General features: G+C 43.3%; 1 protein-coding gene across 3 annotated transcripts in view; it reads right to left on the bottom strand.

The window, feature by feature from the left end:
- Positions 1–15,351, bottom strand: part of ksr1a (kinase suppressor of ras 1a) — a 53,082-nt gene extending 37,731 nt beyond the window's left edge. For all 3 annotated transcript variants that reach the window (XM_066695093.1, XM_066695094.1, XM_066695095.1), the window contains exon 1: positions 14,859–15,351. In XM_066695093.1, the coding sequence (XP_066551190.1) occupies positions 14,859–15,068 (210 nt within the window). In that variant the 5' untranslated portion in view covers positions 15,069–15,351. The remainder of the gene's footprint in view (positions 1–14,858) is intronic.
- Positions 15,352–22,000: the final 6,649 nt, after the last annotated feature.

Genomic DNA, 22,000 nt, shown 5'->3' with positions numbered 1-22,000 from the left:
CTGGATAAAGATTAACTCCTGAAACTGCAGGTGAGATACTTCAGAGAGAAACTACGAAGACATTCGACATTCACTGCAATTTCCATCACATTACGATCACGACACCGTTGTTTAACTCTAAAACTGTGAATTAAGTCGAACACCCACTGGAATTTAAAGGCAATGCCAATCGGTATTGCCACATCAGCCATAGCCAAGGTGTCTGCTGGGGGGGAAGGCTTCTGCACACTTAGATGTCAGCACTCTTATATGAAGTCGGCTTATTTAGTTTCAGAGATATGCATGTCCAGATGAACGCAAGTTTGTCTACTGTAAATATCAAACGGTGGCCAGGCTGCCCACATGTCATCGAGCGGACTGGTTTTGGACACGGCTGGGTGTTGAGGGAGCAAATCTGCACCACTGCGTCTGTGTCTCTGCACCATTGTCTCAGATTTCATGCAGGGATATGAAGGCTTGTTATTTTAGGTAGTATCTACTATTAAAACAGTGCTGGATTGTGTACAAGGGTGGATGCCACATTGCCAAAAAGACCTTGGTTCTCTGGAATCAGTTCAAACCAGATTGGTTGATTCCTGGTGATCAAGGAGACAGTTTAAAGGAACTGGAAAAACCCAATTTAAAAAAGTAGATTATGCCCACATTATTGTATCAGCTCCCCACAATTGCTTAGGATAACAACAACCAAAGAGCTGCAATCTTCCTGATAAAGATCTTGCGTAGAGAAACTGTTTTTCTATGAGAAAATATATTTGGAAGCGGATATCATCTACTTTTGTTTATTCTATTGGATTACTTCTTGTACTTTGAACTATAAAACAAATTGTGCATATCTTTCTGAGCAGGGTTGATGATGGGAGCCGGGGTTTAAAATAAACAAAAACAAAACAAAAAAAAGTTAGAAGAGTGACCACCCCACTGGACACCCTGGACCCCTGGGCTCAGGATATTTGCAGGAAACCTCTGGGTTCAAACACATAGGACATTAAGACCATCTAAATTGAATGAGAATCTTGTCTTCCTTTTATATATTAGGAGAAAAAACATGAGTTCAGTTGATACCCCTCACTCTGAGCTGATCCTCTTCACTCAAAGATGACTGAAGGTGATGAGGTACAAGTTACGCTTGAGCTGGGCCTAGATTCTTACACAGGATGCCAGGAAATAAATCAATTCATACATTTCATAGCTATACATATAGTCTTGCTTCTGTAACGGCAGGCCCTGTTCCAGCAGGCAGGCAGTCGTTCGTTCTTTCTCAGGACTCCAAGGAAACCAGAGTTACGACATCCTGTTTTGTGCCTCTGTCTCTGTCTCTCTCTCTCTCTCTCTCTCTCTCTCTCTCTCTCTCTCTCTCTCTCTCTCTCTCTCTCTCTCTCTCTCTCTCTCCCACCCCCCCTTTATTTGGGCCTTGGCCAGTTTTCAGCCGTGAAGCAGTGCGCGCTCTGTAGCAATACTGTATTATCCCTGCCAGCAGCAGAACAGGAAGAATCAAATAAACAACAGTAGCTTCTGTGTTGCAGTTATGAGGCAACTGCAGAAGACCAAGAGACAGAGCAGGCCAGAGCAGGGAAAACAAGGCCTTTCACTTTTACAGCACACACGCTCAACACAGCCGCGCTGGGGAGCAGTGCTAGCAGAGCCAATAGAGCAAAAGATTTTTACTTTATACTGTGTGGAAACATTGCTTCTTCTTTAAAATGGTACAGTTCATAACTTGAGACACCTCCAATCATCACCTTTTCCATACAATTGCACAGAAATGGGTGACAACCAATTGTCATGAGAACCGTTTTTGTCTTATCTTATCTCCCTTTTATTAAATACCATTAACTAATAACATTTCATTTTAAACTTACTTCTTTGTGTATCTGTGTTTTTAAAGGTTAGTTGATTTTTCCTAACATCTTTCAATGGCTCAAATGTTAATAATCAAATATTTGCACTTGGATTACAGCTGCTAGGATGACACAAATACAGGCCTGACGTTACAAAGCATGTTTGTTCTGTATAAAAACATGGAAGCAGCTACAGACACCAAAACATACATTACAACACTCAACATTCAACAATGTGCCCCTTCACGTCAGCCTACAAGACAAGGCACACACACACAAAACCGAAACACTTTCACATTTATTTTTATCACATCATAGCCAAGAACGCTTCTGGAGTTTATGCAATCAGAACACACCTAAACACACAAATACACAGAGTACACTGAGCACACCTAAAAGCAAAACATCTACAACAGAGGGATCCAATTCAGTTTCCCCAAGACAAGTAGATGCTTTATAGAAAAGACAGCAGCCAGCCATCAATATCTGGATCTTTGGCAGGTTAAACAGAGCAGAGGATTGTGGCCATTTGCCTGTATTGGTTTGGGATTTGACATAAAGGGTCTTACCATTCGTGTCTCCCGTCGCCCAATACAGTCTCTTGTGCAATGGGAAGGCGAGATTCCTGCCGACTATAGCAACTCCAGAGAAAGCACTGACTGCAAAATCAGCTCCGCAACACACTTAGACAAAGTCCATTCAGACCAAATTGCGGCACCCTGCCAGATCAAGCTAAGCTATAAGCGGCCAGCAATAAATAACGTGTATAAGTGAAAACGAAAGGGCTCTTGCTATGGAAAACAAAGGGCCCAGCCAATTGCCCTGATAGACTAAGTGGAGTAGACTTGAGAGCCCTGCCATACGTTCAGTGCAGAAGTGGTTAAAAGTCTAGTGATTGGCTTCTGCAGGAGAACATGATACGCAAGAAGACAGGAAAAGCTGTTAGCTAAATATTTTCAAAATGGTTCTTAATCTTATAAGCTCACAGAGATAAGATCACTGGAGGTTTCCAGTAATAACCTTATACACCAGACATGGACAACACAAGGGGAATACGGACCTAAAATATCCTCCTTGGCAGGTGCAGGTTACAGAGCAGATCAAGATGAAACCCTAAAATATGGGGAATGTCTTGACTAAAAATAAAATCCATCTTTTTATGCATCAATATCTCCGCAGCAGTTTCAGCCTCTTTGCCGCTCTGTGCAAGAACAACCCTTTCCTTCACTGTGGACTTTCACTTTATAGTCCAGGTTCTGTATCATGCCCCGTGATGGCTGGAGTTGAAGCTCCAGGCATATTCACGAGCAACACATGGCAAGTGGAACATTCATCAGGACACAGACAATTAGAAGAAAATGACAGGTGCTTAACTTACACAGCTGGACTATACAAAATCTCCAACCAAAGTCACACCCCTTCCTACTATTCTGCTCTCTCTGCAAACCTTCATTAATACACACAATGGATTTTTAATTCACCAAGATGAGGTGCAAGTCCATCCATCTGCAGCAGTAGAGAGCGAGAGAGCGAGCGAGCGAGAGACAGAGAGAGAGAGAGAGAGAGAGAGAGAGACAGATAGAAGCTGCCATACAGACTCTGAGCAGGTTTAGGGAGACCTGCTAATCTGTTTTCTAATCTTCCATAAAAAATAAGCCTTTTATTTCACATAAAAGCCTTTATTTTAGGAGCAGGGGGCTGGGTGAGAGAGTTGTGCTCCCTCCAATCAGAGAAACTGGGCCGCCATTGTATCCGTCTCTATCAGAAAAAAATGCCATCTCAACTCTCTACCCCCACACCCCCCCGCCCTGTGTAACAAAACACAACAACCACAGTGTATCCAAGGATACGGTCTTGTTGCCCATTCAGCCTGAGCGCTGCATCGATTTCACAGATATCACTGCTTGATCTTCAGCAAAACTTTAAAACTGCCTTCGAGTGCTTTTAAAGAGTACGTAGCTCATGACTATTGTGAATGTTAACTGGCACCACTGGATAAGAACACTGTGGCGCGACAGAGGCCCACAAACCAGCTCACACACCTTTACATACAAGACTAAAACCAGATGTACCAGGACTTCATTGGTGGGCTTCTCAGCAGAGCTGGCCTGAAACAACTATTCAATTTGGCTCCTTTGATTGTGCAATCTGCAGGGGGGTATACCCAATCAATCGAAGCTACGTCATTCATTACTCGGCTCTACGTGGGAAGAAATAAAAACATACAGCTAGCAAGAGAAAAGGAATGGCTTTCTTGTTGGTCTTAATCAACACATTTTTCAACCCATACACAAACTCCGCCCCTAATCAACTCACCCCTATTAAACCCAATCCACATAATCTCCTCCGCCGCTTTAAATCCCTGCCTCTTAACTGGCAAGGGTAACAGGAGGTGGCTGATCTTTAATCTGGTGAAGCCAAGATGCATCTGTATCCTAATTATATATAATATTTAATTTGGGATCCAAAACAATGCTCAGTGAGGAAACTGACACACTAGAGGCTAAATCAGACAAAGTGCCAAGAGGAAATTACAGTTAAAATAGCACGATGAGGGCACAATTTGTGACACTGTGTTCAGATGGCACAGAAGGTGAAAGAGTCAGCAATGTTTTGGTCAACTTCAAAATTTAACTTCAAAAACAATTCAAAATATGGTTAAAGGGAAGTCACATGATTTAAAATACAACAACAACAGCAAAATGTGAAACAGAAACGAAATGCTCAAGCCCTGCAGATATAGTCTACATCACGGGTTAATCACGATCATGTCTCACGTGGGATGAGGGGGCGAGAAGTTAAGGTTTAAGACGGCAGACAACAGGGGAGGCACTCTGAGTCAGTCAGCATGGGTGTCTGCAAGCGTTAGAGAACCTGGACTGCGGGAGAGATGCCGAGCAGCAGAAGCAGACGGGAAAACAGACAGAGCCTTCTGGGCATCGAGTCTGGAAAACCTCCCATGCAGCGAGAGAAAAGCTCCTTGACCTGCACTGACGGAGGCGGCTGCATCCGATCTGGATCTCTGTGTAACCGGTCTCCGATTCACACTGCACAACAGTACGCAAGACTGTATTAGGTTGCTTTGATCGAGTGGCAGAACGGCACATCTGTTGTCCAGAGATTGTCCAAAACATTTTGAAGACACAGGACACACACACACACACACACACACACACACACACACACACACACACACACAAGGCAGGATCTTTTCAGATGACACCCCCTTAAGAATGAGCCTACAGTCAGTGCAGTCAACTGAACCTCTTCTGCCTTTTCCCTTGCCGTGAGGAGGATGTTGTTTTTATTGTTCTTATCATCATCATCATCATCATACACTCACATCTATTAAAAAAGCTCAGGATACAGATGCATCAAATTACTCAGACGGCAGCCACCTGCAAATATCTTGACCTGCCACTGCACGGTGTGGATGGCGTTTATTCGTTTCACCGCAACGAGAATGAGAAGCAGGCCTTGCAATCGCTGCGGTTCCCTGGAAGATTAACGTGGCGCCTCACAATCTCACTTGTCACCTTGCTCCCAAGCTTAATGAGCTTACCTTAAATCCACCCCCCCCACCACCACCTCCCCAACCCCAAGGTTACCCGGCAGTCCCGGCACAGAGACAGGAGAACAGTCCAGCCTGCATGCTCTGTACGTGACCGACATGGCTTTCGAGAGAGACGGAGCAAAGTTACGCTTTCAGTCTCTGTAATCCTTTAGAGAACATTAAAAAAAATTAAGTTGCTTTGTAGTAACATATCAATTGCTATACTTGATGACCGGTTGTAGGGGCGCATCTCAAAGCACCGTACAAATGACAAAATGGTCGCACACGGACAAAGCCCCACCGCTGTGGCAGCACACATCCCACAGATGCAAATGATCTAGTGTAGTAACACCGGTTTAAAAGTCTATGACGCTTTTCACATAGGAGGAACAGCGGCAGGACAGCTGAATAAGGTCAACAGATCAGTGTAGCGCTCTCAATCAGTGGATGTTTAACCTAAGAGGTGCCAGTCAAGTTTAATCAGGCAGAGTAGATGCCACGGAGGCCTAACTAAACATTAACCCAGGTTTGTGTGTGGGCCGCCCGCACGATCAGGAACTCTCCCACAAACTGCCGCTGCCTATTGCACAAGGCCATCTGTATAGGAAGTGAGATGCAATCGATGGCTTCCCAGCGCTCTGGTCACATGTCAGGGTCTTTGTGATTCTGCATCGTCACTCCTCAGACGAGTGTGAAATATTCTGGAAACGGTGGGTCAGGGAGGAGGAGGAGGAGGGGAGGTCTGAATCGAGAAAGCAATAAAGACATTGTGTGCGCTGCAGCAGGGGCTCCATCCTGCCTTGTGAGAAAATCCAGCTGCAGATTTAGAAGCGCGGCTCCCACAATCTCTCAAGGTTAATCTTCTGTGACATTTTCAGCCATTTGCCATGACACTACATAACTCTGTTATCACCCCTCACAACCAACCGACTGATCGATCCCTTGCACACAACGCCTTTCTTGACTTTCTCCGATTTACCATGTGTTTTTTAACACAGGCTATTAAATTGTGCAGTGCAGAAATGAGATTTTTACCAGCCTGTCTGAGAACAATGCAGCCCACAGTGCTTTGAACCTCCCGCCCCTCACTGACTTGTTTTCTGCTGTGTTTATTCAGGTGCCATCTTTCCTAAATAAACTTCACTGTCCTTGGCAGACACAGATTGGAAAGAATGATTTATAAAAATATATACATCAGATAACAAGCCAACATGCCTTCCATGAACCCCCAGGCACACAAAACCAACATCAAGGCTGTGCTGGCAGTTAACGTATCACACACGCTGCAAAGCTGGCCGTGATATAAAACGGTACAAGCTTAGAGAGAGAGGACAGCTACTTGCCTGTCTTTATCAAACCCAGTGCCGACAGGTCATTCTTTATAAGGAAGGGAGAAATTCAAAATGCCATGCAAAGATGGGATGGGGGCACATTTGGACACAGAAATGTCTCATCCATATGTTAATTTGTAGCAGCTGATGAATGTTAGAGGTATAGCATCACTTCTATGTGTGAGTTGCAGAGAAAAATCAGCTTTATTTATTTATTTTAATACGAAAATGTACATCCTACAAGCTGTAGCTTCAAGGAGAAACCCCTTGCACTGATAAGGGTCAAACCACTGACTTTGCACATAAACAAAGCAAGCAGGGAAGAAAGGACAGGGCTAGGTTTGCACAGAGGCCTTCATGGCACTTACTGGTGTATGTAAAGTGTAATGTCCATTTTTCTATCCCCCACATAAACATGTTGGTTTATTTAAGGAGAGTATGAACGGTATGCCGTGCTGGAGACTGCAGTGAACATGCCAGTTAAACAGCCACTGTGTTCTTTGGGGTGAGCCGCAAACCTCGCCGATCGTGGCTGCGATCCTAGACTACATAACGAGAGATGGCAAATATTCCTCCTGTAGGGAACAGGACACGTCCATGTGCTGCAATGCACGGGAATGTCTTGTTTATAATGGCTCTGCTCGTGTTGCATTCTTTTGGGCGTTTGTCATATTCAACGATTTAACGGCAATTAAGTAATTTATTATTACAAGTGGTGGAATTTCTAATATTGTTACCGATGCTAAATATATACATGTCTCAAGGCTACTTTAGAGCAAACTCAGATGTAGTTTCTTGGCTCATTTAAGTACAGTAAAAGTTTAATATAGTTTGGAAAGAAAAAAAAAACATTTTGGTAACACTTTTGCACTATCCATGTATGACTTATGATATTCATCTGTTTCAGTTTAAAATATTGGTGTTTAATGTGATGTTTTTACACTTAAGGACTGCTGTAATTTCACAGAAATACTCAAAAAATGCAATTTCTGCTCCAGTATGTTCACAGGATTCTGTGGCAGAGGGATAAAGTGATCCAGCTTCTTTACTTAAGAGCCTAACAGACCCACAGCACAACTACTCAAACCAGATTAACCAGTTCAGTCCCACGGCCCCGAGAGCAGGATCTGGAACCCAAGTAAGCAATTTCACACGCCTTACACCCCAGAGGGTTTATATGGAAATTTAGCTACACATTGCCTAAACCTTCTCCTCTCTCGTCCAACTTGGCAGTGACCTTCACAGCATCTGAACAAAGTGAGTGGAGATTTGATTTTGTCGATGCACTCTCCCCAGACATTTTCAATGCATCTGTGAATTGATCATTTGCGATTTTAATTAAGTACAAGAGCAAAAACCAAACCGTGCGCATTTTATCACAAACAGATGCACGAGGCGGAATTCGACTGTGCTGTAAATGCTTCTAGAACAAACAAAGAAACAACATTAGAAAAAGCAGTTACATGCAGGATACAAGCCAACTATAATCCTTTGCACAAACTCAACTCCTTCTTTGGTCAACTACAGACTCGTCCAACCCGAAGAACTAACAAAATGACGTTAAGCAACTGCTACCTCGACACAAGAACAGGAGAGAAATAAAATGATTATTACAGTATTCAATTAAAATATACATGTACATTTTATATTTGAGCAAGTGTGGCTTTGCACTTGAAAAAACGACATCTCTGGAGAGAAAAACATCCTGGCGAATTTCTCATAAAAGACAACAAGGATAAAGTATCGGCACAAACCCGCTCGCAAAGCAAGGTTTCAGTTGAGGATCTGACATTCAAATACCTGTCAAGTCCAGCCCCTCGCTACACAAATCATTTCCATTCCATCTTTGTCCACCGACTTTGAAAGCAAAATGAATCATCAGAATAAAGTAGTGCGAGCCCTTTCATTTCAAATATAAAAACATCTGAAGGCTACAGCTAGCTTGTGATCGTGTGTGTGTTTTTGACAGGAAACCTTCAGTATGACAAGGGGGAGGTGACCGTGCTCAGGTGCAATACTTCAGTCCAGCACATCAGCATTTGACACGTCTTCAATGCATGACCATCTCTACAGTCCATTTGTTTGTTTCTCTATAAAATGTAGGAAAATAAGATGTTGCGTTGCTGTGGATTGTGCCGATTACCACAGGACAACCTCTCTCTCTCTCGCTCTCTCTCTCTCTCTCTCTCTCTCTCTACATAAGTAACACACAGGCTGTAATTGTGGTGAAATCACCCACGAGTCCAGCATCTGCTCTCTGGCAAATTGTTTTCAAGCTGACACCTGGAGAACACAATACCTAGCCTAATTATGCTGGTCTTTTGTCACTCTATCTCACCAGGAAAGAAAAAAAAAAAAAAAAAAAGGACCACTTATTGAAACTTTTAACACATTATCACCCACATCTATTATACAATCTTGACACCCTCCTGACAAAACTCTAATTTAACTAGCTTAGCCGCGGGTCTCATGAATCAGTCCGAGTGGTAGAAGGAAATAATTATACAAATATAAACTTGAAAACACTACTGCCGTCATATCCATTACCCTGTATCCATCGCTTGTTGTTTAGATTGAAAACAACCAAGAAATACAGAAAAAGCCTTTTCGGTAATGTTTTATTTCTGCTCTTTCCCTCTCCCTCTCCCTCTCCCTCTCCCTCTGCACGTCATTTGATTTTCTTATTTAACAACCAACCCTGAAAATGCGTAGGAGGAAAGACGTCTAAATATAGACGCAGCCACAATACCACACCGCAAGGGCACAGCAATCTCTTTTCAACACCCAGAGAAGACACACTGATAATAACACATTTTCATCAGCTGATCGCGATGTGCCTCCTGCTCCTTATATAAAACCTACCAAAGAGTAACCCATTTCAAATACAATTAATATAGATTTATATTATTAAATCATCGAAAAGGCAAGGAAAATAGCCTGTGAGAAAACTGAACAAGTTCCACACAGCCACTCTGCAAGTTTACTACAGTCCTAACTGGGTCAGATTGGCCTTGCCCTTTAATGGACAAAATGGGTGATTTCGTAATATGTTTACTGACCCCTTCTTATTTAATGTGACAGAGCTGAACTGCTGAACGTTTTAATTGCAGTGTTCAGAGTTAGTCAACAGTCCAGATGAAACAGAAAGGGATTTTAAAAACAAGTTACCTGTTGCTTAACAATACAGGTTAGAAAGAGAAAATTGTGCCTCTTTAGTTTAGAGCACCTGTCCAACACTGCAGCGAAACTGCGGTATGAATTTAGTGGTAGTCAAAAAAGCATGTCAAATTTAATTACACGTTAAAAAGACATCAAGTTCCTAAGACCTGAAAATATAATTCCCAAAGCCCGACACAGACTTACATCCTCTGAAAAGCAACAAGCATCTCCGAGATAACTCTGGGAATGGCAACAGCGACCGGCAGAAATTAGCAGGAAACTTAAATCCACAGCTCAGATGTATATTCAGACCCTCCATTTCAAGACAAATGTAATTAACAGCAAGATATGGGCGAGGGAATCAAATACTTTAATATCAAAGATACATGTCACAGAGTTGTATGTATTTTGAAACTCAAGAGATTCAAATTGTGCATAAACTGGTGGACACTGTATAGACTCTTAACTACAGCACGTTATACAGAAAGGTAGTGTATGTCCTCCAGATACTAGATAAATAAAGAAAGTACAGAGCTGACCTGGGTTCAAGAAACAAGAAACCGAATTGTTACAGATAGAGAGAGAGAGAGAGAGAGCATGTGTTTAGTGAATAGGAGCGCTGCGGAGATGTTCCCACTAGAGCAGGATTAAAGGTTGAGAACTGAAGTACCACAATGCAGTACTTCAAATCAAGAGCAAGAGCACAATTATCATTCAGTGTGACAGTGCGTGGCAACACTGTGGATGTGAAGTAGCATAATAAAGCGCTTTTGGTGAGATTTTAATGCAGGTTCAAGCCTCTCTTGACTGTGCTGAAGTGCATGCTTAGCTAGGAATGCCCAATTATGATTATTATTATTTTTTTGTTTAAGAGAAAATAATCATGTATCTGGTTTTGCACACCTTCATTCATCCTGTTTTATTCTTTTTGCTGAATAATTAGATCACATTTCATGTATTTATTTATGAGTCAAACAGACTCTATAATATCGGTCTATTTAATTGCTCAGCGGATAGGATTAGACATACTTATAATTACAATAGAATACAATACATTGCAGAAACACTACACTGTTGTGATTATGAATTCCTTGCTTTAATAGCACACTTTAAACAACCTGCAACAGACAAAACCTGTGTAAATACAGTCATTAATAGAGTAATCAACTCCAATTTACATTTTTGTGTTTTACACTGGCATACGAAGCAGACACGAAATGCAACCAGGTGTGCATATTTGTGTAAATATGGATTTTGTTATTTTTGAAACTAAAGAATTGAACTGATTCTGCAATTAAACTTATCTTTCAAGGCAGGAAGCTGACACTGCACTTCCCTTTAATCACACCCCTTTATTTCCTGCATCTGACACCAGGAAGGTCCCTTGAGTGGGCGGGCTTTAGAAGTCAGGTAAGTGAGGGACTTCCTGAATGAACAGGAAGCAGAAGTGAAAGCAACGTCTTCAGAAGTACAGCAGCAGCCGCAGAGACTGTACTCATACCTCCAGGACGTCCCCATTAACAGAAAGAGATCCTATTGTTAGTTCTGCTTTTTCTTTTGTAGAAACTTACTATCTTGTCCAAGTCCACTAACCTCAACTATCTCCTCTTGCATCTTTTGCCCAAAAAGACCTGCTCACGTGTGTCAAGTCCACAGTTACATTTCCCCAACCAACATCCAAGCCGAGTCAGTAAGAAGACCAACAAATTAGAACCTTTAAAACTTGAATAACCCTGGAAACATCTGGATCAATTGGATACTGTAAGTCCTCCACCACCTTCTGGAAGCTACCACTTGCCCCCCTTCTTTACTTTAAAACTAAGAATCTTTAGATCTCCAATCAAGGTCAGCTCTAAGAACTAAGTGCAGTTAGTTTAGCAGGCTCATCTCAGCTACTGCCGAATATCAGTTCAGATCAAATTAGAAAACAAGCAGCCGATGAGTATTCTTTCAAAATGGATGAGTTAACCAGTGAACAACCAATGGTTACAGGCTGAAGGACTCTCACTGAGTGACGGGATAGCAATGGGGAACGGGGATTACTTTACAGATGTTTGTATGATATAGATCTGGAGACCTTACGTAGTAGTATACGTTTGACCCCAAGTCATTGTTGACAACCACCATATCAAAATGAAAGCAAACAAAAGCAGGACTGGGTAATTTGTGCTATATTATGAAAGGTAAAAAGGGACAGGCTGAAATACTGAAATACAGCCCTAGGGATCCAATAAGACAACCCCCACTTAAACCAGAATCGAATGCATTAAGAGCAGAGATTAGTGTGTCCTCTACAAAAGTTTACAACAAGCTTCCAAGAGAATTAAGAAAATCAAATATATGACCCAAACCCAGAATCTTCAAGTTTACAAACCAAATAGAAGACATGTTCTTGGAAATATCCTGTCTTAAGAGAGGCCTGATTTGCAAACCAAATACAGAAGCATCGCATTTAAAGCTCTCTTTTAGAGGTCAGAAATAGTCTTCATTACAGAAAATAAGCCTCAGACCCAGGGCCTGCTTTTAGCGAGAGACACCAAAACACTTCCTTGCTGTAATTTAGAGCCCAGGCTCTGACACTCCCTCCTGCAAGGCAAAGGGTAAACAGCTTTCGCCTCCATCTTTAATAACCCAGGTTTTGAACTATAAAACCTATTTTCCAATTTGCTCTGATCTAACAGGGATTAATTAGGATTTACAGATTTATTTGAATAGCTTTCAGCTCTCCATCTCTACATTGCGGCAGAAAAACCCCAGGTTACGTTTGCAAGACGTGTTTTTATTTTATAGTTCAATTCTGGAACATTATGTTTCAAGGAATTTGGGCCAAATCACTCCTTCGCTAATCCATTCGGGACAAATTTGCGAAACAGAGCTGCATTGCAAAGCCTAAAGACAGGTTCGTGCAAAACCCCAAAACGTGAAACGAATGTGGCCGTGCATTTCCAATTCATCCCACAAACCCAAATTGATTGATTGCTTGACCCTCAAACGCTCTCTCTTTCCCCAGAACTTATTTTACTGTTCCAGGAGTATCTGGGTGGGAGCTGCACCCCTTTATTATGAATTTTTCGCCTTCTCAATGCTTCTGTGATTTTCTGAGCCAGCTTTGATACGGAGAATATGATAACCAAAACACACGGTTTGGTTTCTGAGAAGGCACTCCACAGAGCAAGCAGGCCATGATTCTGGTTTTAGCTGATGAGATTAGGAACTTCTCTTAGCTGCACCAAGTCAAATCACTTACACCTTAACACTAGCTACCCACATTAGACTGTAAACCAGTTCATGTTATGGAACATTAACTCTTTCGGTTCCCAAGCGATTCCTCTGGACCCAACGTGGCACTTCCCAGCCACCACCCTGAAACATCTGCATGCATGCGGATTAGAGAACTTCAGCTCACACCCAGAAACGAGATTTTAAAGATCTGCTAATGTGTCTTGAAGTCTGGGAATGTCTCAGGGACAACACGAGTCGGTTTCTTTTGTTATAAACAAACACCTGAAGACAAGACTCATCCTACCAGTCTACAGCAGGTTACAAAAGAGTGCAAGTCAGGTTATGAGGACCAAGACAAAGCTGTGAAGGTCCCCATGATCACCCCAATATTAATGGTATCTAGGAATCTCATCTGATCAGTACAGAAGCATGCCACGGCACCATCTCTCCGTAACGTGTCTCAGCCTCACTGCCATCTCTATGCACTGCCTAGGTACAGCATGAGCTCTGGACCTGATGTGTGTGGAGGAGATCATAGGAATTACTTCAGGATGTCACCCTTGCAGGAAAAACAGACAGATCATTGGAGGGGGGAAGGGAGGGGTATTTTGTTTTGGGGGAGGGGTAATCTGCACAATAATACTCAGAACTTCTTAACTTTCTGATTCATTTAAATGAAGAATTCTTGCACAAAAAGGATGTGCTTGATTTCCTGCGCTACAAATAGCACACCAAAAATGTATTGCCTTTGTCTTACATTAGTATAATACTGGTCTTATTTTGCATTTGCAGAAACATGGTATTATAAATATAATAATCTGTGAAACGTAATCATGATAAAGCGAGAATGCTAACAATCATAAAATAATTGCATGCATCCACCAGAAAACATTTGACTTGTTCCATATGGCAGTAGCAATAAAAACCACTAACACACACAGAGATAAATAAGGTTTGCGGTGCAGAATGAAAACTAAATCCACAAAACTCAAGTTCAAACCGGTGTGATATATATTGGCCAACGTGCAGCCAGGCTGAGCGGACAAGCTGGTGCAGCTGAACAACTGCAGCTGCACCTCCAGCTCGACTCACCTGCTTTTCCTGTCACAGACTAGCTTTCCTCCTCTCATGCCCATCGGCGCAGACATGTTTCCAGCCTTTCCTGCAGGACCCTAATGAAGTTACCGCTACAGGTGCACGGATACATTACAGCAAGCGTGCACTTCAATATTGACTGCACGGGAGGCCTAAAATGTCAGGAAGCAACATGAAATAAGATCTTTCTGGATGCATCTCCTACACACCAATTAAAAACTCATATTTCTGTGTGCAAATAAAAAACGGCACTGGAGAGAGATGCCAGTGCAGATGGAGCATTTGCGCAAAATACCTCCAAAATACAAATCACCGTGGAAGTGCTTCATTCACTGTAGTGCATCGATTCTGCACTAATAATAACGAGTCATGGCAAATGCAATGCACAGACTCAATGCATGTGTGTGCAAACTACAACAGCAGGTCAAAAACAAGTACCTGCCCCCATCTCTTCGTGCATCTACACGGTGGCTCTCAATGTTTTTGCAAATGTGACAGACCCTCGTTCAGTGCAAGATGCCATATAGGAAACGAATAAGCAGCACAGACGGTATACCCCCAAGACAGACAAGCGCGACCCTGTGCAGAAGCGACAGTGCATGCATGACATTGCCAGCCCCGGGGGGGTGCGTGTCTGTGGATATGCATGCCCCCGTTTACCTCCAGAGTGCGGATCTCTTGCTGAGTGAGGTCGTTAGATGCCGCACACTTGGTCCGCAGTCCCTGCAGGCTGGAGATGGAGATCTCGATCATGTCCTGGATGAGCTCGCAGTGCTGCAGAGCGGCCATGGCTGCCCCGCCGCCGCCAGCCCGCTCCGCCAGGGCATCGCTCTCGACCATCTTTCCCCCGGTGCCAGCCGCGCTATCCATTCCTCGGCATCGGGCACGGCTTGTGAGGGGGGGAGGGCAGAGGCTGGTGGCAGGGGGTGTATGTCTTAAACGGCAAAGACTACCAGTGTATATCCTCCCTTAGGACAAGCCACTCCTGAGTCGCGCCAATTTAAAATGAGCACATAAAAGTAAATGGTTGACCCTCCTGCCCAAAACAAAACACGCAACCCTGAAGTCCGGCTGTGGAGGAGACTTTGGCAGTGAAACCCACTCGCCTTGCTGGCTGCTCGCTGTGAGACTCTCTCCCCGGCAGCTTCACTTCGGCTGCACCGTCTGTCAGCTGTTGCGAAGATCATGCGCCGCGCTGCACTCTGGGACATGTAGTTCCCCCGCCTGCTTAAGAATAGGGAAAAGAAATGCACCGCTAGATCAATGAGCCAGAAAGGGTTATTAGTTTTGAAAGGGCGTCGTTTCTCCTGCGCTGTTACCTCCCTTTCACTATTGCAGATGCCGTGTTTACTTATTAATATTGAAACAAAGGTATCAATGTGATGTTGCAGTGCTATTATTGGTCACATGCAGCTAAGGGGCACATTTTGTAGCAGTAATTGTAAACCATATTACAGTAGAACGTTTGTTTAAAAGGATCTCCCAAAAATGAAATGAGGTTTAAATCAAACCATCAAAATAATTAATTGCATAGTTGGCAATACTATTTTTGGACAATATCAAATAGTACAAATGATATACATGCAATGAGGGTGAAGGGATAGCCACACGCATCTGAACAGAAATCTCCAAATAACCCCTCCTACAATTGCACATACTTTCTCACACCTTGCAAGAACAAAACTTGCTGTGACAGTGAAGTTTGTCGCGCTGCTTTGGCCGATATAGAGAATGCCTGTGGACTCTATATTGGAGCGCAGCAATTGTCTGCGGAGGATCTGTCAAATCCAGCCAAAACACTGCGAATACACCTACAGAAATTTGCAGAATGCAGAGTGCTGTGTAGACATTGCTTTGATATACACCTACACACATCTGTGCCATCTCTCATCTCTTATCTATTAATACAGGCCAGACAGACGACTTCAAACTGGTTCAGTTACAAGGGGTTCCCCACCGGAGAGTGCATTGTGTACGCTCAAGGCCTGGACACCGACACTACCGATCAAAACACATTTTCGGTTTGCCTATAACCTCTGCAGGCTGCTCTCTTGTTCAATGCAGAAGGCCGTAGGAGAGAGCTATATCCCCCGGATGCACACATACCCCTCCCCAATTCATATATTATATTTTCCATAACCTTATAAATCCTTGAGGCGCTTGTAAAGTGGGTAGATCTTAAAACTTGTTCCTCACCACCTACACATCAATGTTTTCCTAATTTGGAACACATAGGTCAATGGCCTAGCGTAATACATTTAATTTCCTCAGACAGAAGGATTGGCAGTCTTATAATAAAACGAGAACGCCAGGTGTGCAAATACTTGCGGCACTGTACTTATTTACCGGCTTCACTTGAGTTGCTTTAAGTACACACTGTGTCTAATCTAACGTGCTGAATGGTGACAGTGAAGGACACATTACCAACCAGGATGTCTCATCGGGCACAGATGCAGCAAGAAAAGTGTCTAGGATGAGCACAATTACGTTGAAAAGGTGAAGAAACAAATTGCGCTGGCTTAGATTATCCAGTCCAAGTCGAGTTCTCTGCTGTGCAGCTGCAACCTCTCTGAAGTCTCTGGGCGGCTTTGAATTGATCAGTGTGTCTATGCTCTCCTCAAGGGCTTCGTTCAGCCCTTGGCCAATCCTGGTCCTGAAGGGCCACCGTCCAGCTCTCTATAAATCACTAACACTGTCGGAACAGAGGAGAGCAGTCAAATTGCTTCTGTTAAGACAATAATGAGTTGAGTGCTCATTTGGAACTAATACCTGAAGACACTGTAGCTCTCCAGGATGCATGGAAAACTCATATATGTACTGTATGTATAATGTGTTCATATATTGCTCATATATTTTATATGAGGGTAGGATTGGGACATTGTTCTACTCTGGCACAGACTTTCTTTTTTGGATTTTCTTAGCAGGTGCTGCTACAATAGCAACTTTACTGCTGGTAATGAAACCCAGCAGTCTCCTGCTATGCCAGATCCCTTTGACCCAGTGGCCCGTGTCCGGGGGCGTGTGTCACAGGCATGTGGCCTGTGACTGGAGGAAGGCGAGCCGCGGCGGGTGCTAATGAGTCCCCGCCTGTTGGCCGGTCACCTCACCCCTGATTCAGGACCCGAATCCCTGCCAAAGCCTTCAGCACGACGGTCATTTGAAGAGGTAGTGGGAAAAGGAAACATTCAGACTTCTGCATCTCTGAAACAACAGACAGCTTTGTCCACAGTAACTGACGATCACTACAGGAAATGTAATAGGGCACATGTGTTCCGCCGTTTTACCACCAAGTCCTCTTGTAATGAGGAAATGATGAGCAGGGAGTATATTTATAGTATGTAGTAAGTAGTATCCAGTATATGGTACATTATATTTTACTTTATGTTGTATTACAGTAGTAATACATGGCGAAGCGATATGGATTATACTGTGTTTCACTCAGATAAATATTATAATATTAGTGCAATGTTACTGACTGGATTATGTTTTCTTCGTAGTGCAAAGCAGACAGAATGCAAGAGGGCATGCTCTGATTGGGGGACTAATTTATGGCTCCACTGATTCTTAAAAAGAAAATGACTGGTCAGTGTCCTAGGAGTAAAATGCATCCAGGCCAACAGTTACAGCAAACCCAGACAGTGCTGATTAGGGTTCCTCTTGTGAAACTAAAGTCTGATTCATTTCCTGTGACAACCTGGACTGGGTGTTTTATGATCAGTTCCCAGGTACCACAGGGTGTTGCAGAACGGCTTATCAGAGGTCTTTCGGCCCTGCTTGAACAGTAAGCAGAAAACTACAGAGCCAAGCGTAGACTGGAAACCCTTGCAAACAAAGAGCTTCCTTTCAACAGCACTGAAGAACCCAGGGCTTCTCTGGAATTGTTGTGCAATTTTTTGTGTGTGTGTCTGTTCTTTGTTGTTTGATAAGACGTTCTGTACTTGTATTTGATATATGTTCTACCCATGTACAGAGGTACTGTACTTTATATTTTCCACTACTGACTTGAAAGTGCCTGTTTTAGAAATATCCATCCGAGTCAAGATCATGGATTTCCATAATAATGGTGTTCATTCAGCTCATGCATTTGATACGTGTGTGGACTGTGGACATACATGTACAGGAGCTCCTGCAGAAACTGCCTGCAGTCATTTAATTTGGAAGTCAAAAATGCATGACTGTCATCCCTGTATTGGCTGGAAGAAGTGGGGGGAGGGGTTATGCTACATTTTGAATTCAATGAGATTCCAGTTACACAGCCTCCAGTCATTATATGCAAATAGCTGCAGCTGAACTATTCACACCCTTCATTTGAAATAATGTCATTCGTGGATTCACCTACTTTAATAAATATTGTTAATTCAACTTCTCAGAGTTTGCTGCTGATTCAGCCTCGAGAAAACTGAAAAGATTTTCGCCGGTTGCTAACCTTTGACCGCCTTACACAGATTGAAATGACATAATTGAAAAGCAAATGTAGTTGACTGAGCAATATGTATTAATCTCAGTGAATCAACAGACAGCATGGTGTAAAATAAAAAGGCATGAACACTTTCAGGTACAGTTGTCCATAACTAGAGTACGTGTACTGAGTGGTATAAAATGAAAATGTGTCCCTATTGTACACAATGGGGACAGTTGCATTGGGATTGGGGGATGAAAACCTCCCTGTTGTCTCCTGTTTTAGTGATTCAAGCCCATCTCTTCTGGTTTCCTCTTCGCCCCGGCTCTGGCCGGCCCTGAATCTCTTTGCATTACAGGAAACCGTGAAACAGGAAAGCACAGGGAAAGTATGAGGCATGGAGCGAAACACTCCTACGAGCCGAAATCGCTGACATAAGCCATGTCACTGTGATTGCATGCTTCTCGTTGTGTCTCCTGTACTGTGCAACACTCCCCCAGCTGCCACTAACAATGTGTGCAGCCTGTCCTACATGTCTTATATCTTTTGCATAATAATAATAATAATAATAATAATAAATATTATAATTATGTTCTTCAGTTGAGGTCATAAGTGTAATGCATTAGTCATCCCCCTATTGCTTAAATGTCACTTTTGAAATAAATAAATAGTCTGCTTACTTATTTACTCTTTCTTATTCACTCCATAATGCTTTCTAGGTAGTGAATGGTCCATAAGATATGGTAGGTTTAGCAGTGCTTTGGTAATATACAATAAAAGCATTTAAAAAAACACTAACAAACAGGCACAAAGAGTGAGTTAAATTAGAGGGAAATGTAACGGAAAATCTTGCCACAAATAAAAAATGAGTAGGGTATTTAAAACTACTTGACACTAAGTACAGTAAGGAGAAGTGAACACTGCTGACTGTGTATCTCTGCTGCATTATAATAGAGAGATTGAAAAGTAACCGCCTTCAGAGTTGTACGGCAGTATGTGCTCATGTGACGTATCCCACGAGGCCGTGCTCTCCCAGCCTGCTCTCCGATGCTCTGGTCAGATATAGAGACATCTGTTTTCTTCCACGCTGCTGTTCTGACACGCATCGGACTCCCCTTCATGCCACCTTGCTTACATATGTGTGGCATTTTTCCATAACATCCTGCAAGAATGAAGACAAAAATGTAAAGGGGGAAAACAAATGAAGGGAGAAACAAACAAACAACAGAACCGTATCTCACATAAGGGAATAGTAAAGTGATGGAAAAGACTGGAAGATTTTTGTGTATTACTTTCTCTGAAGAAGGCTTTTAGTTTGGGTTTTAGAAAAGAGTAAAGGATGTGGGACTGTGATATGATTATATTAGAGGAAACTCTAGCTGAAAACTGAGGTTGGACAAATTGAATAATAAATTAAAATACAAAAACAAGTAAAAGACCATGAGTATCCGCACACGTTATGCCGTCAGCAGCACAGATTTACAACTTTACAGCTGGCTGTTTAAACTTTATTAATACCCTTCATTACAGCAGGACCTGACAGGCATGTTCCTGTTTGCTAGGATCCTTTCCCATGGGAAACTCTGTATTCAGCAGAAAGTTTGGCAACGGCACCCGCAGCCGTATCCCAGCGGGGTACAGCACTCTCTCCCGCTCAGCACAAGCTGCTCCCGAAAGAACTCTCAGAAAAATGTCCCGCAAGAAACACATGCTGGTTTTCTCCAACTCCTGTCTATCTCTGCTTGTCTACCATTCTCATCCTCCCCATTCCAGCATTCCCCGTCTTACCTGTGATCTCATTAGGTCTATGCTGTATCTTGTAATATGCCAGGATAGTGCAATTAATAAGGGACGTTTACAAAGTTAAATTTTATAGTAAACAATTGTATTTTAAGCGTTTGTTGTTGTTTTTTTGGTGCCAAAATATATTGATGCGATGCAGTTAGACAACTGCCCCTGTAAACAGATTTTTAAGTGGCTCACCACAATTCACACCTTATCAGAGAAGGCACAGCTAAGGATAAGTCCAAGCCTACAACCTAAATACACCTGCTCCAGTCCCGTCCCTTCTCCTCCCTAGCTAACTCCACCTGGTTCATCGTGAGCTGGGCTGCGCTGTTTGCTGATGTCTGCCTCTGACGGTGTGACTTGCTTCGTTTGCATAGCCATCTGTCCTAACACAGGTTAACAGTTCTCCTTTGTCTTGCTGGGAAAGCAGTTGCATCACGTCCTAGAGTATATCAAACATCAGGCATAGGGGCTGCGTCAACGCACTGCAACTGACTCACTACCAGCAGTGCAACTAGTATTTCCTCGGTCCCCCTCAAAATGAGAATGCAGACACCTGGTGAACTGGGCTGATCAGTTTCCCAGTATCACCTACATAAATAAAATGAAGGTGCCTGGGTGGCTCTCAGCTGGGAGAGTTTTGCCTGGGTAGAAGATTAGACTTCTGTATCCAAATGATGGGGTAAATCATGTCCAGGGTGGGGCGGCACACGATTGCTTGAACAACAAAAGAGTTGGGCAACTCAAACTCAGCCAGCGATGAGGCTTGCCGCACAATGATGCCCCCTGTGGCTGGGTGGGCTTCTGTGAACCTGCCCTGCCAGTGGAAGATGTCTCCTTCTCATATGATTCACTGGACCTGGCAGGACCCATTTTAGAGGAGGTGTGGGTGCTGTACAACAGTGTTTGGAAAGAAGCGGTATGGTAATTGTATAAAAATAAAAAAGGAAGCCCTGCATTTTGGGTCAGTCGCTTGTGCCTCAGATTTACCTTCAACCATGGCTTTCCATAATACATTCACTACCCCAGATCTAACTGCATTCCCGAGTGCGATGGAGTAGGTCTGAGGTGACGCGTAAAGCTCATTGGGGTGGATCAGACTGCTCTTGACCTCGTTTCCCAAGGGGGTGGACGAAGGAGGGGGCACGGGGGATATCGGAGGAAGAAGCTGTCTGCCACCCCAGAGCTGCATGGCCAGGAGGAGAGAAGATCACCAGGACATCACAGTGCAGGTCAGGAGGGACACCTGTGCGGATGCATGGATGGAGATTCGTCCCACAGCATTTTCCTGCATCTGCACAGCTCCGCATAAGCACATTTCTGCCTTCTCTCGTTCCTTTTCAAAATGGACTCACTCGGCGAGTATGTCATTGTGTTCAAAGTCAACACAGCCTTGTTGTTCTACAGCACCGGCAGCCAGATTGTGTGTGTGTGTGTGTGTGTGTGTGTGTGTGAGAGAGAGAGAGAGAGAGAGAGAGAGAGAGGCAGAGAGCTAGAGAGGAGGCCTTGTGCTGATTAGATCTGAATCTGTGATGATCACCGCCTCGGGGGCTGGATAATGCCTGCATCTCCTCAATATGGATACCCCAACCCCGTCTCCAGGCAGTGTGGGAGA

This window comes from Amia ocellicauda, chromosome 22 (genome assembly GCF_036373705.1).
Source record: "Amia ocellicauda isolate fAmiCal2 chromosome 22, fAmiCal2.hap1, whole genome shotgun sequence".
Lineage (NCBI taxonomy): Eukaryota > Metazoa > Chordata > Actinopteri > Amiiformes > Amiidae > Amia > Amia ocellicauda.
This window is presented reverse-complemented; position numbering and strand designations above follow the sequence as displayed.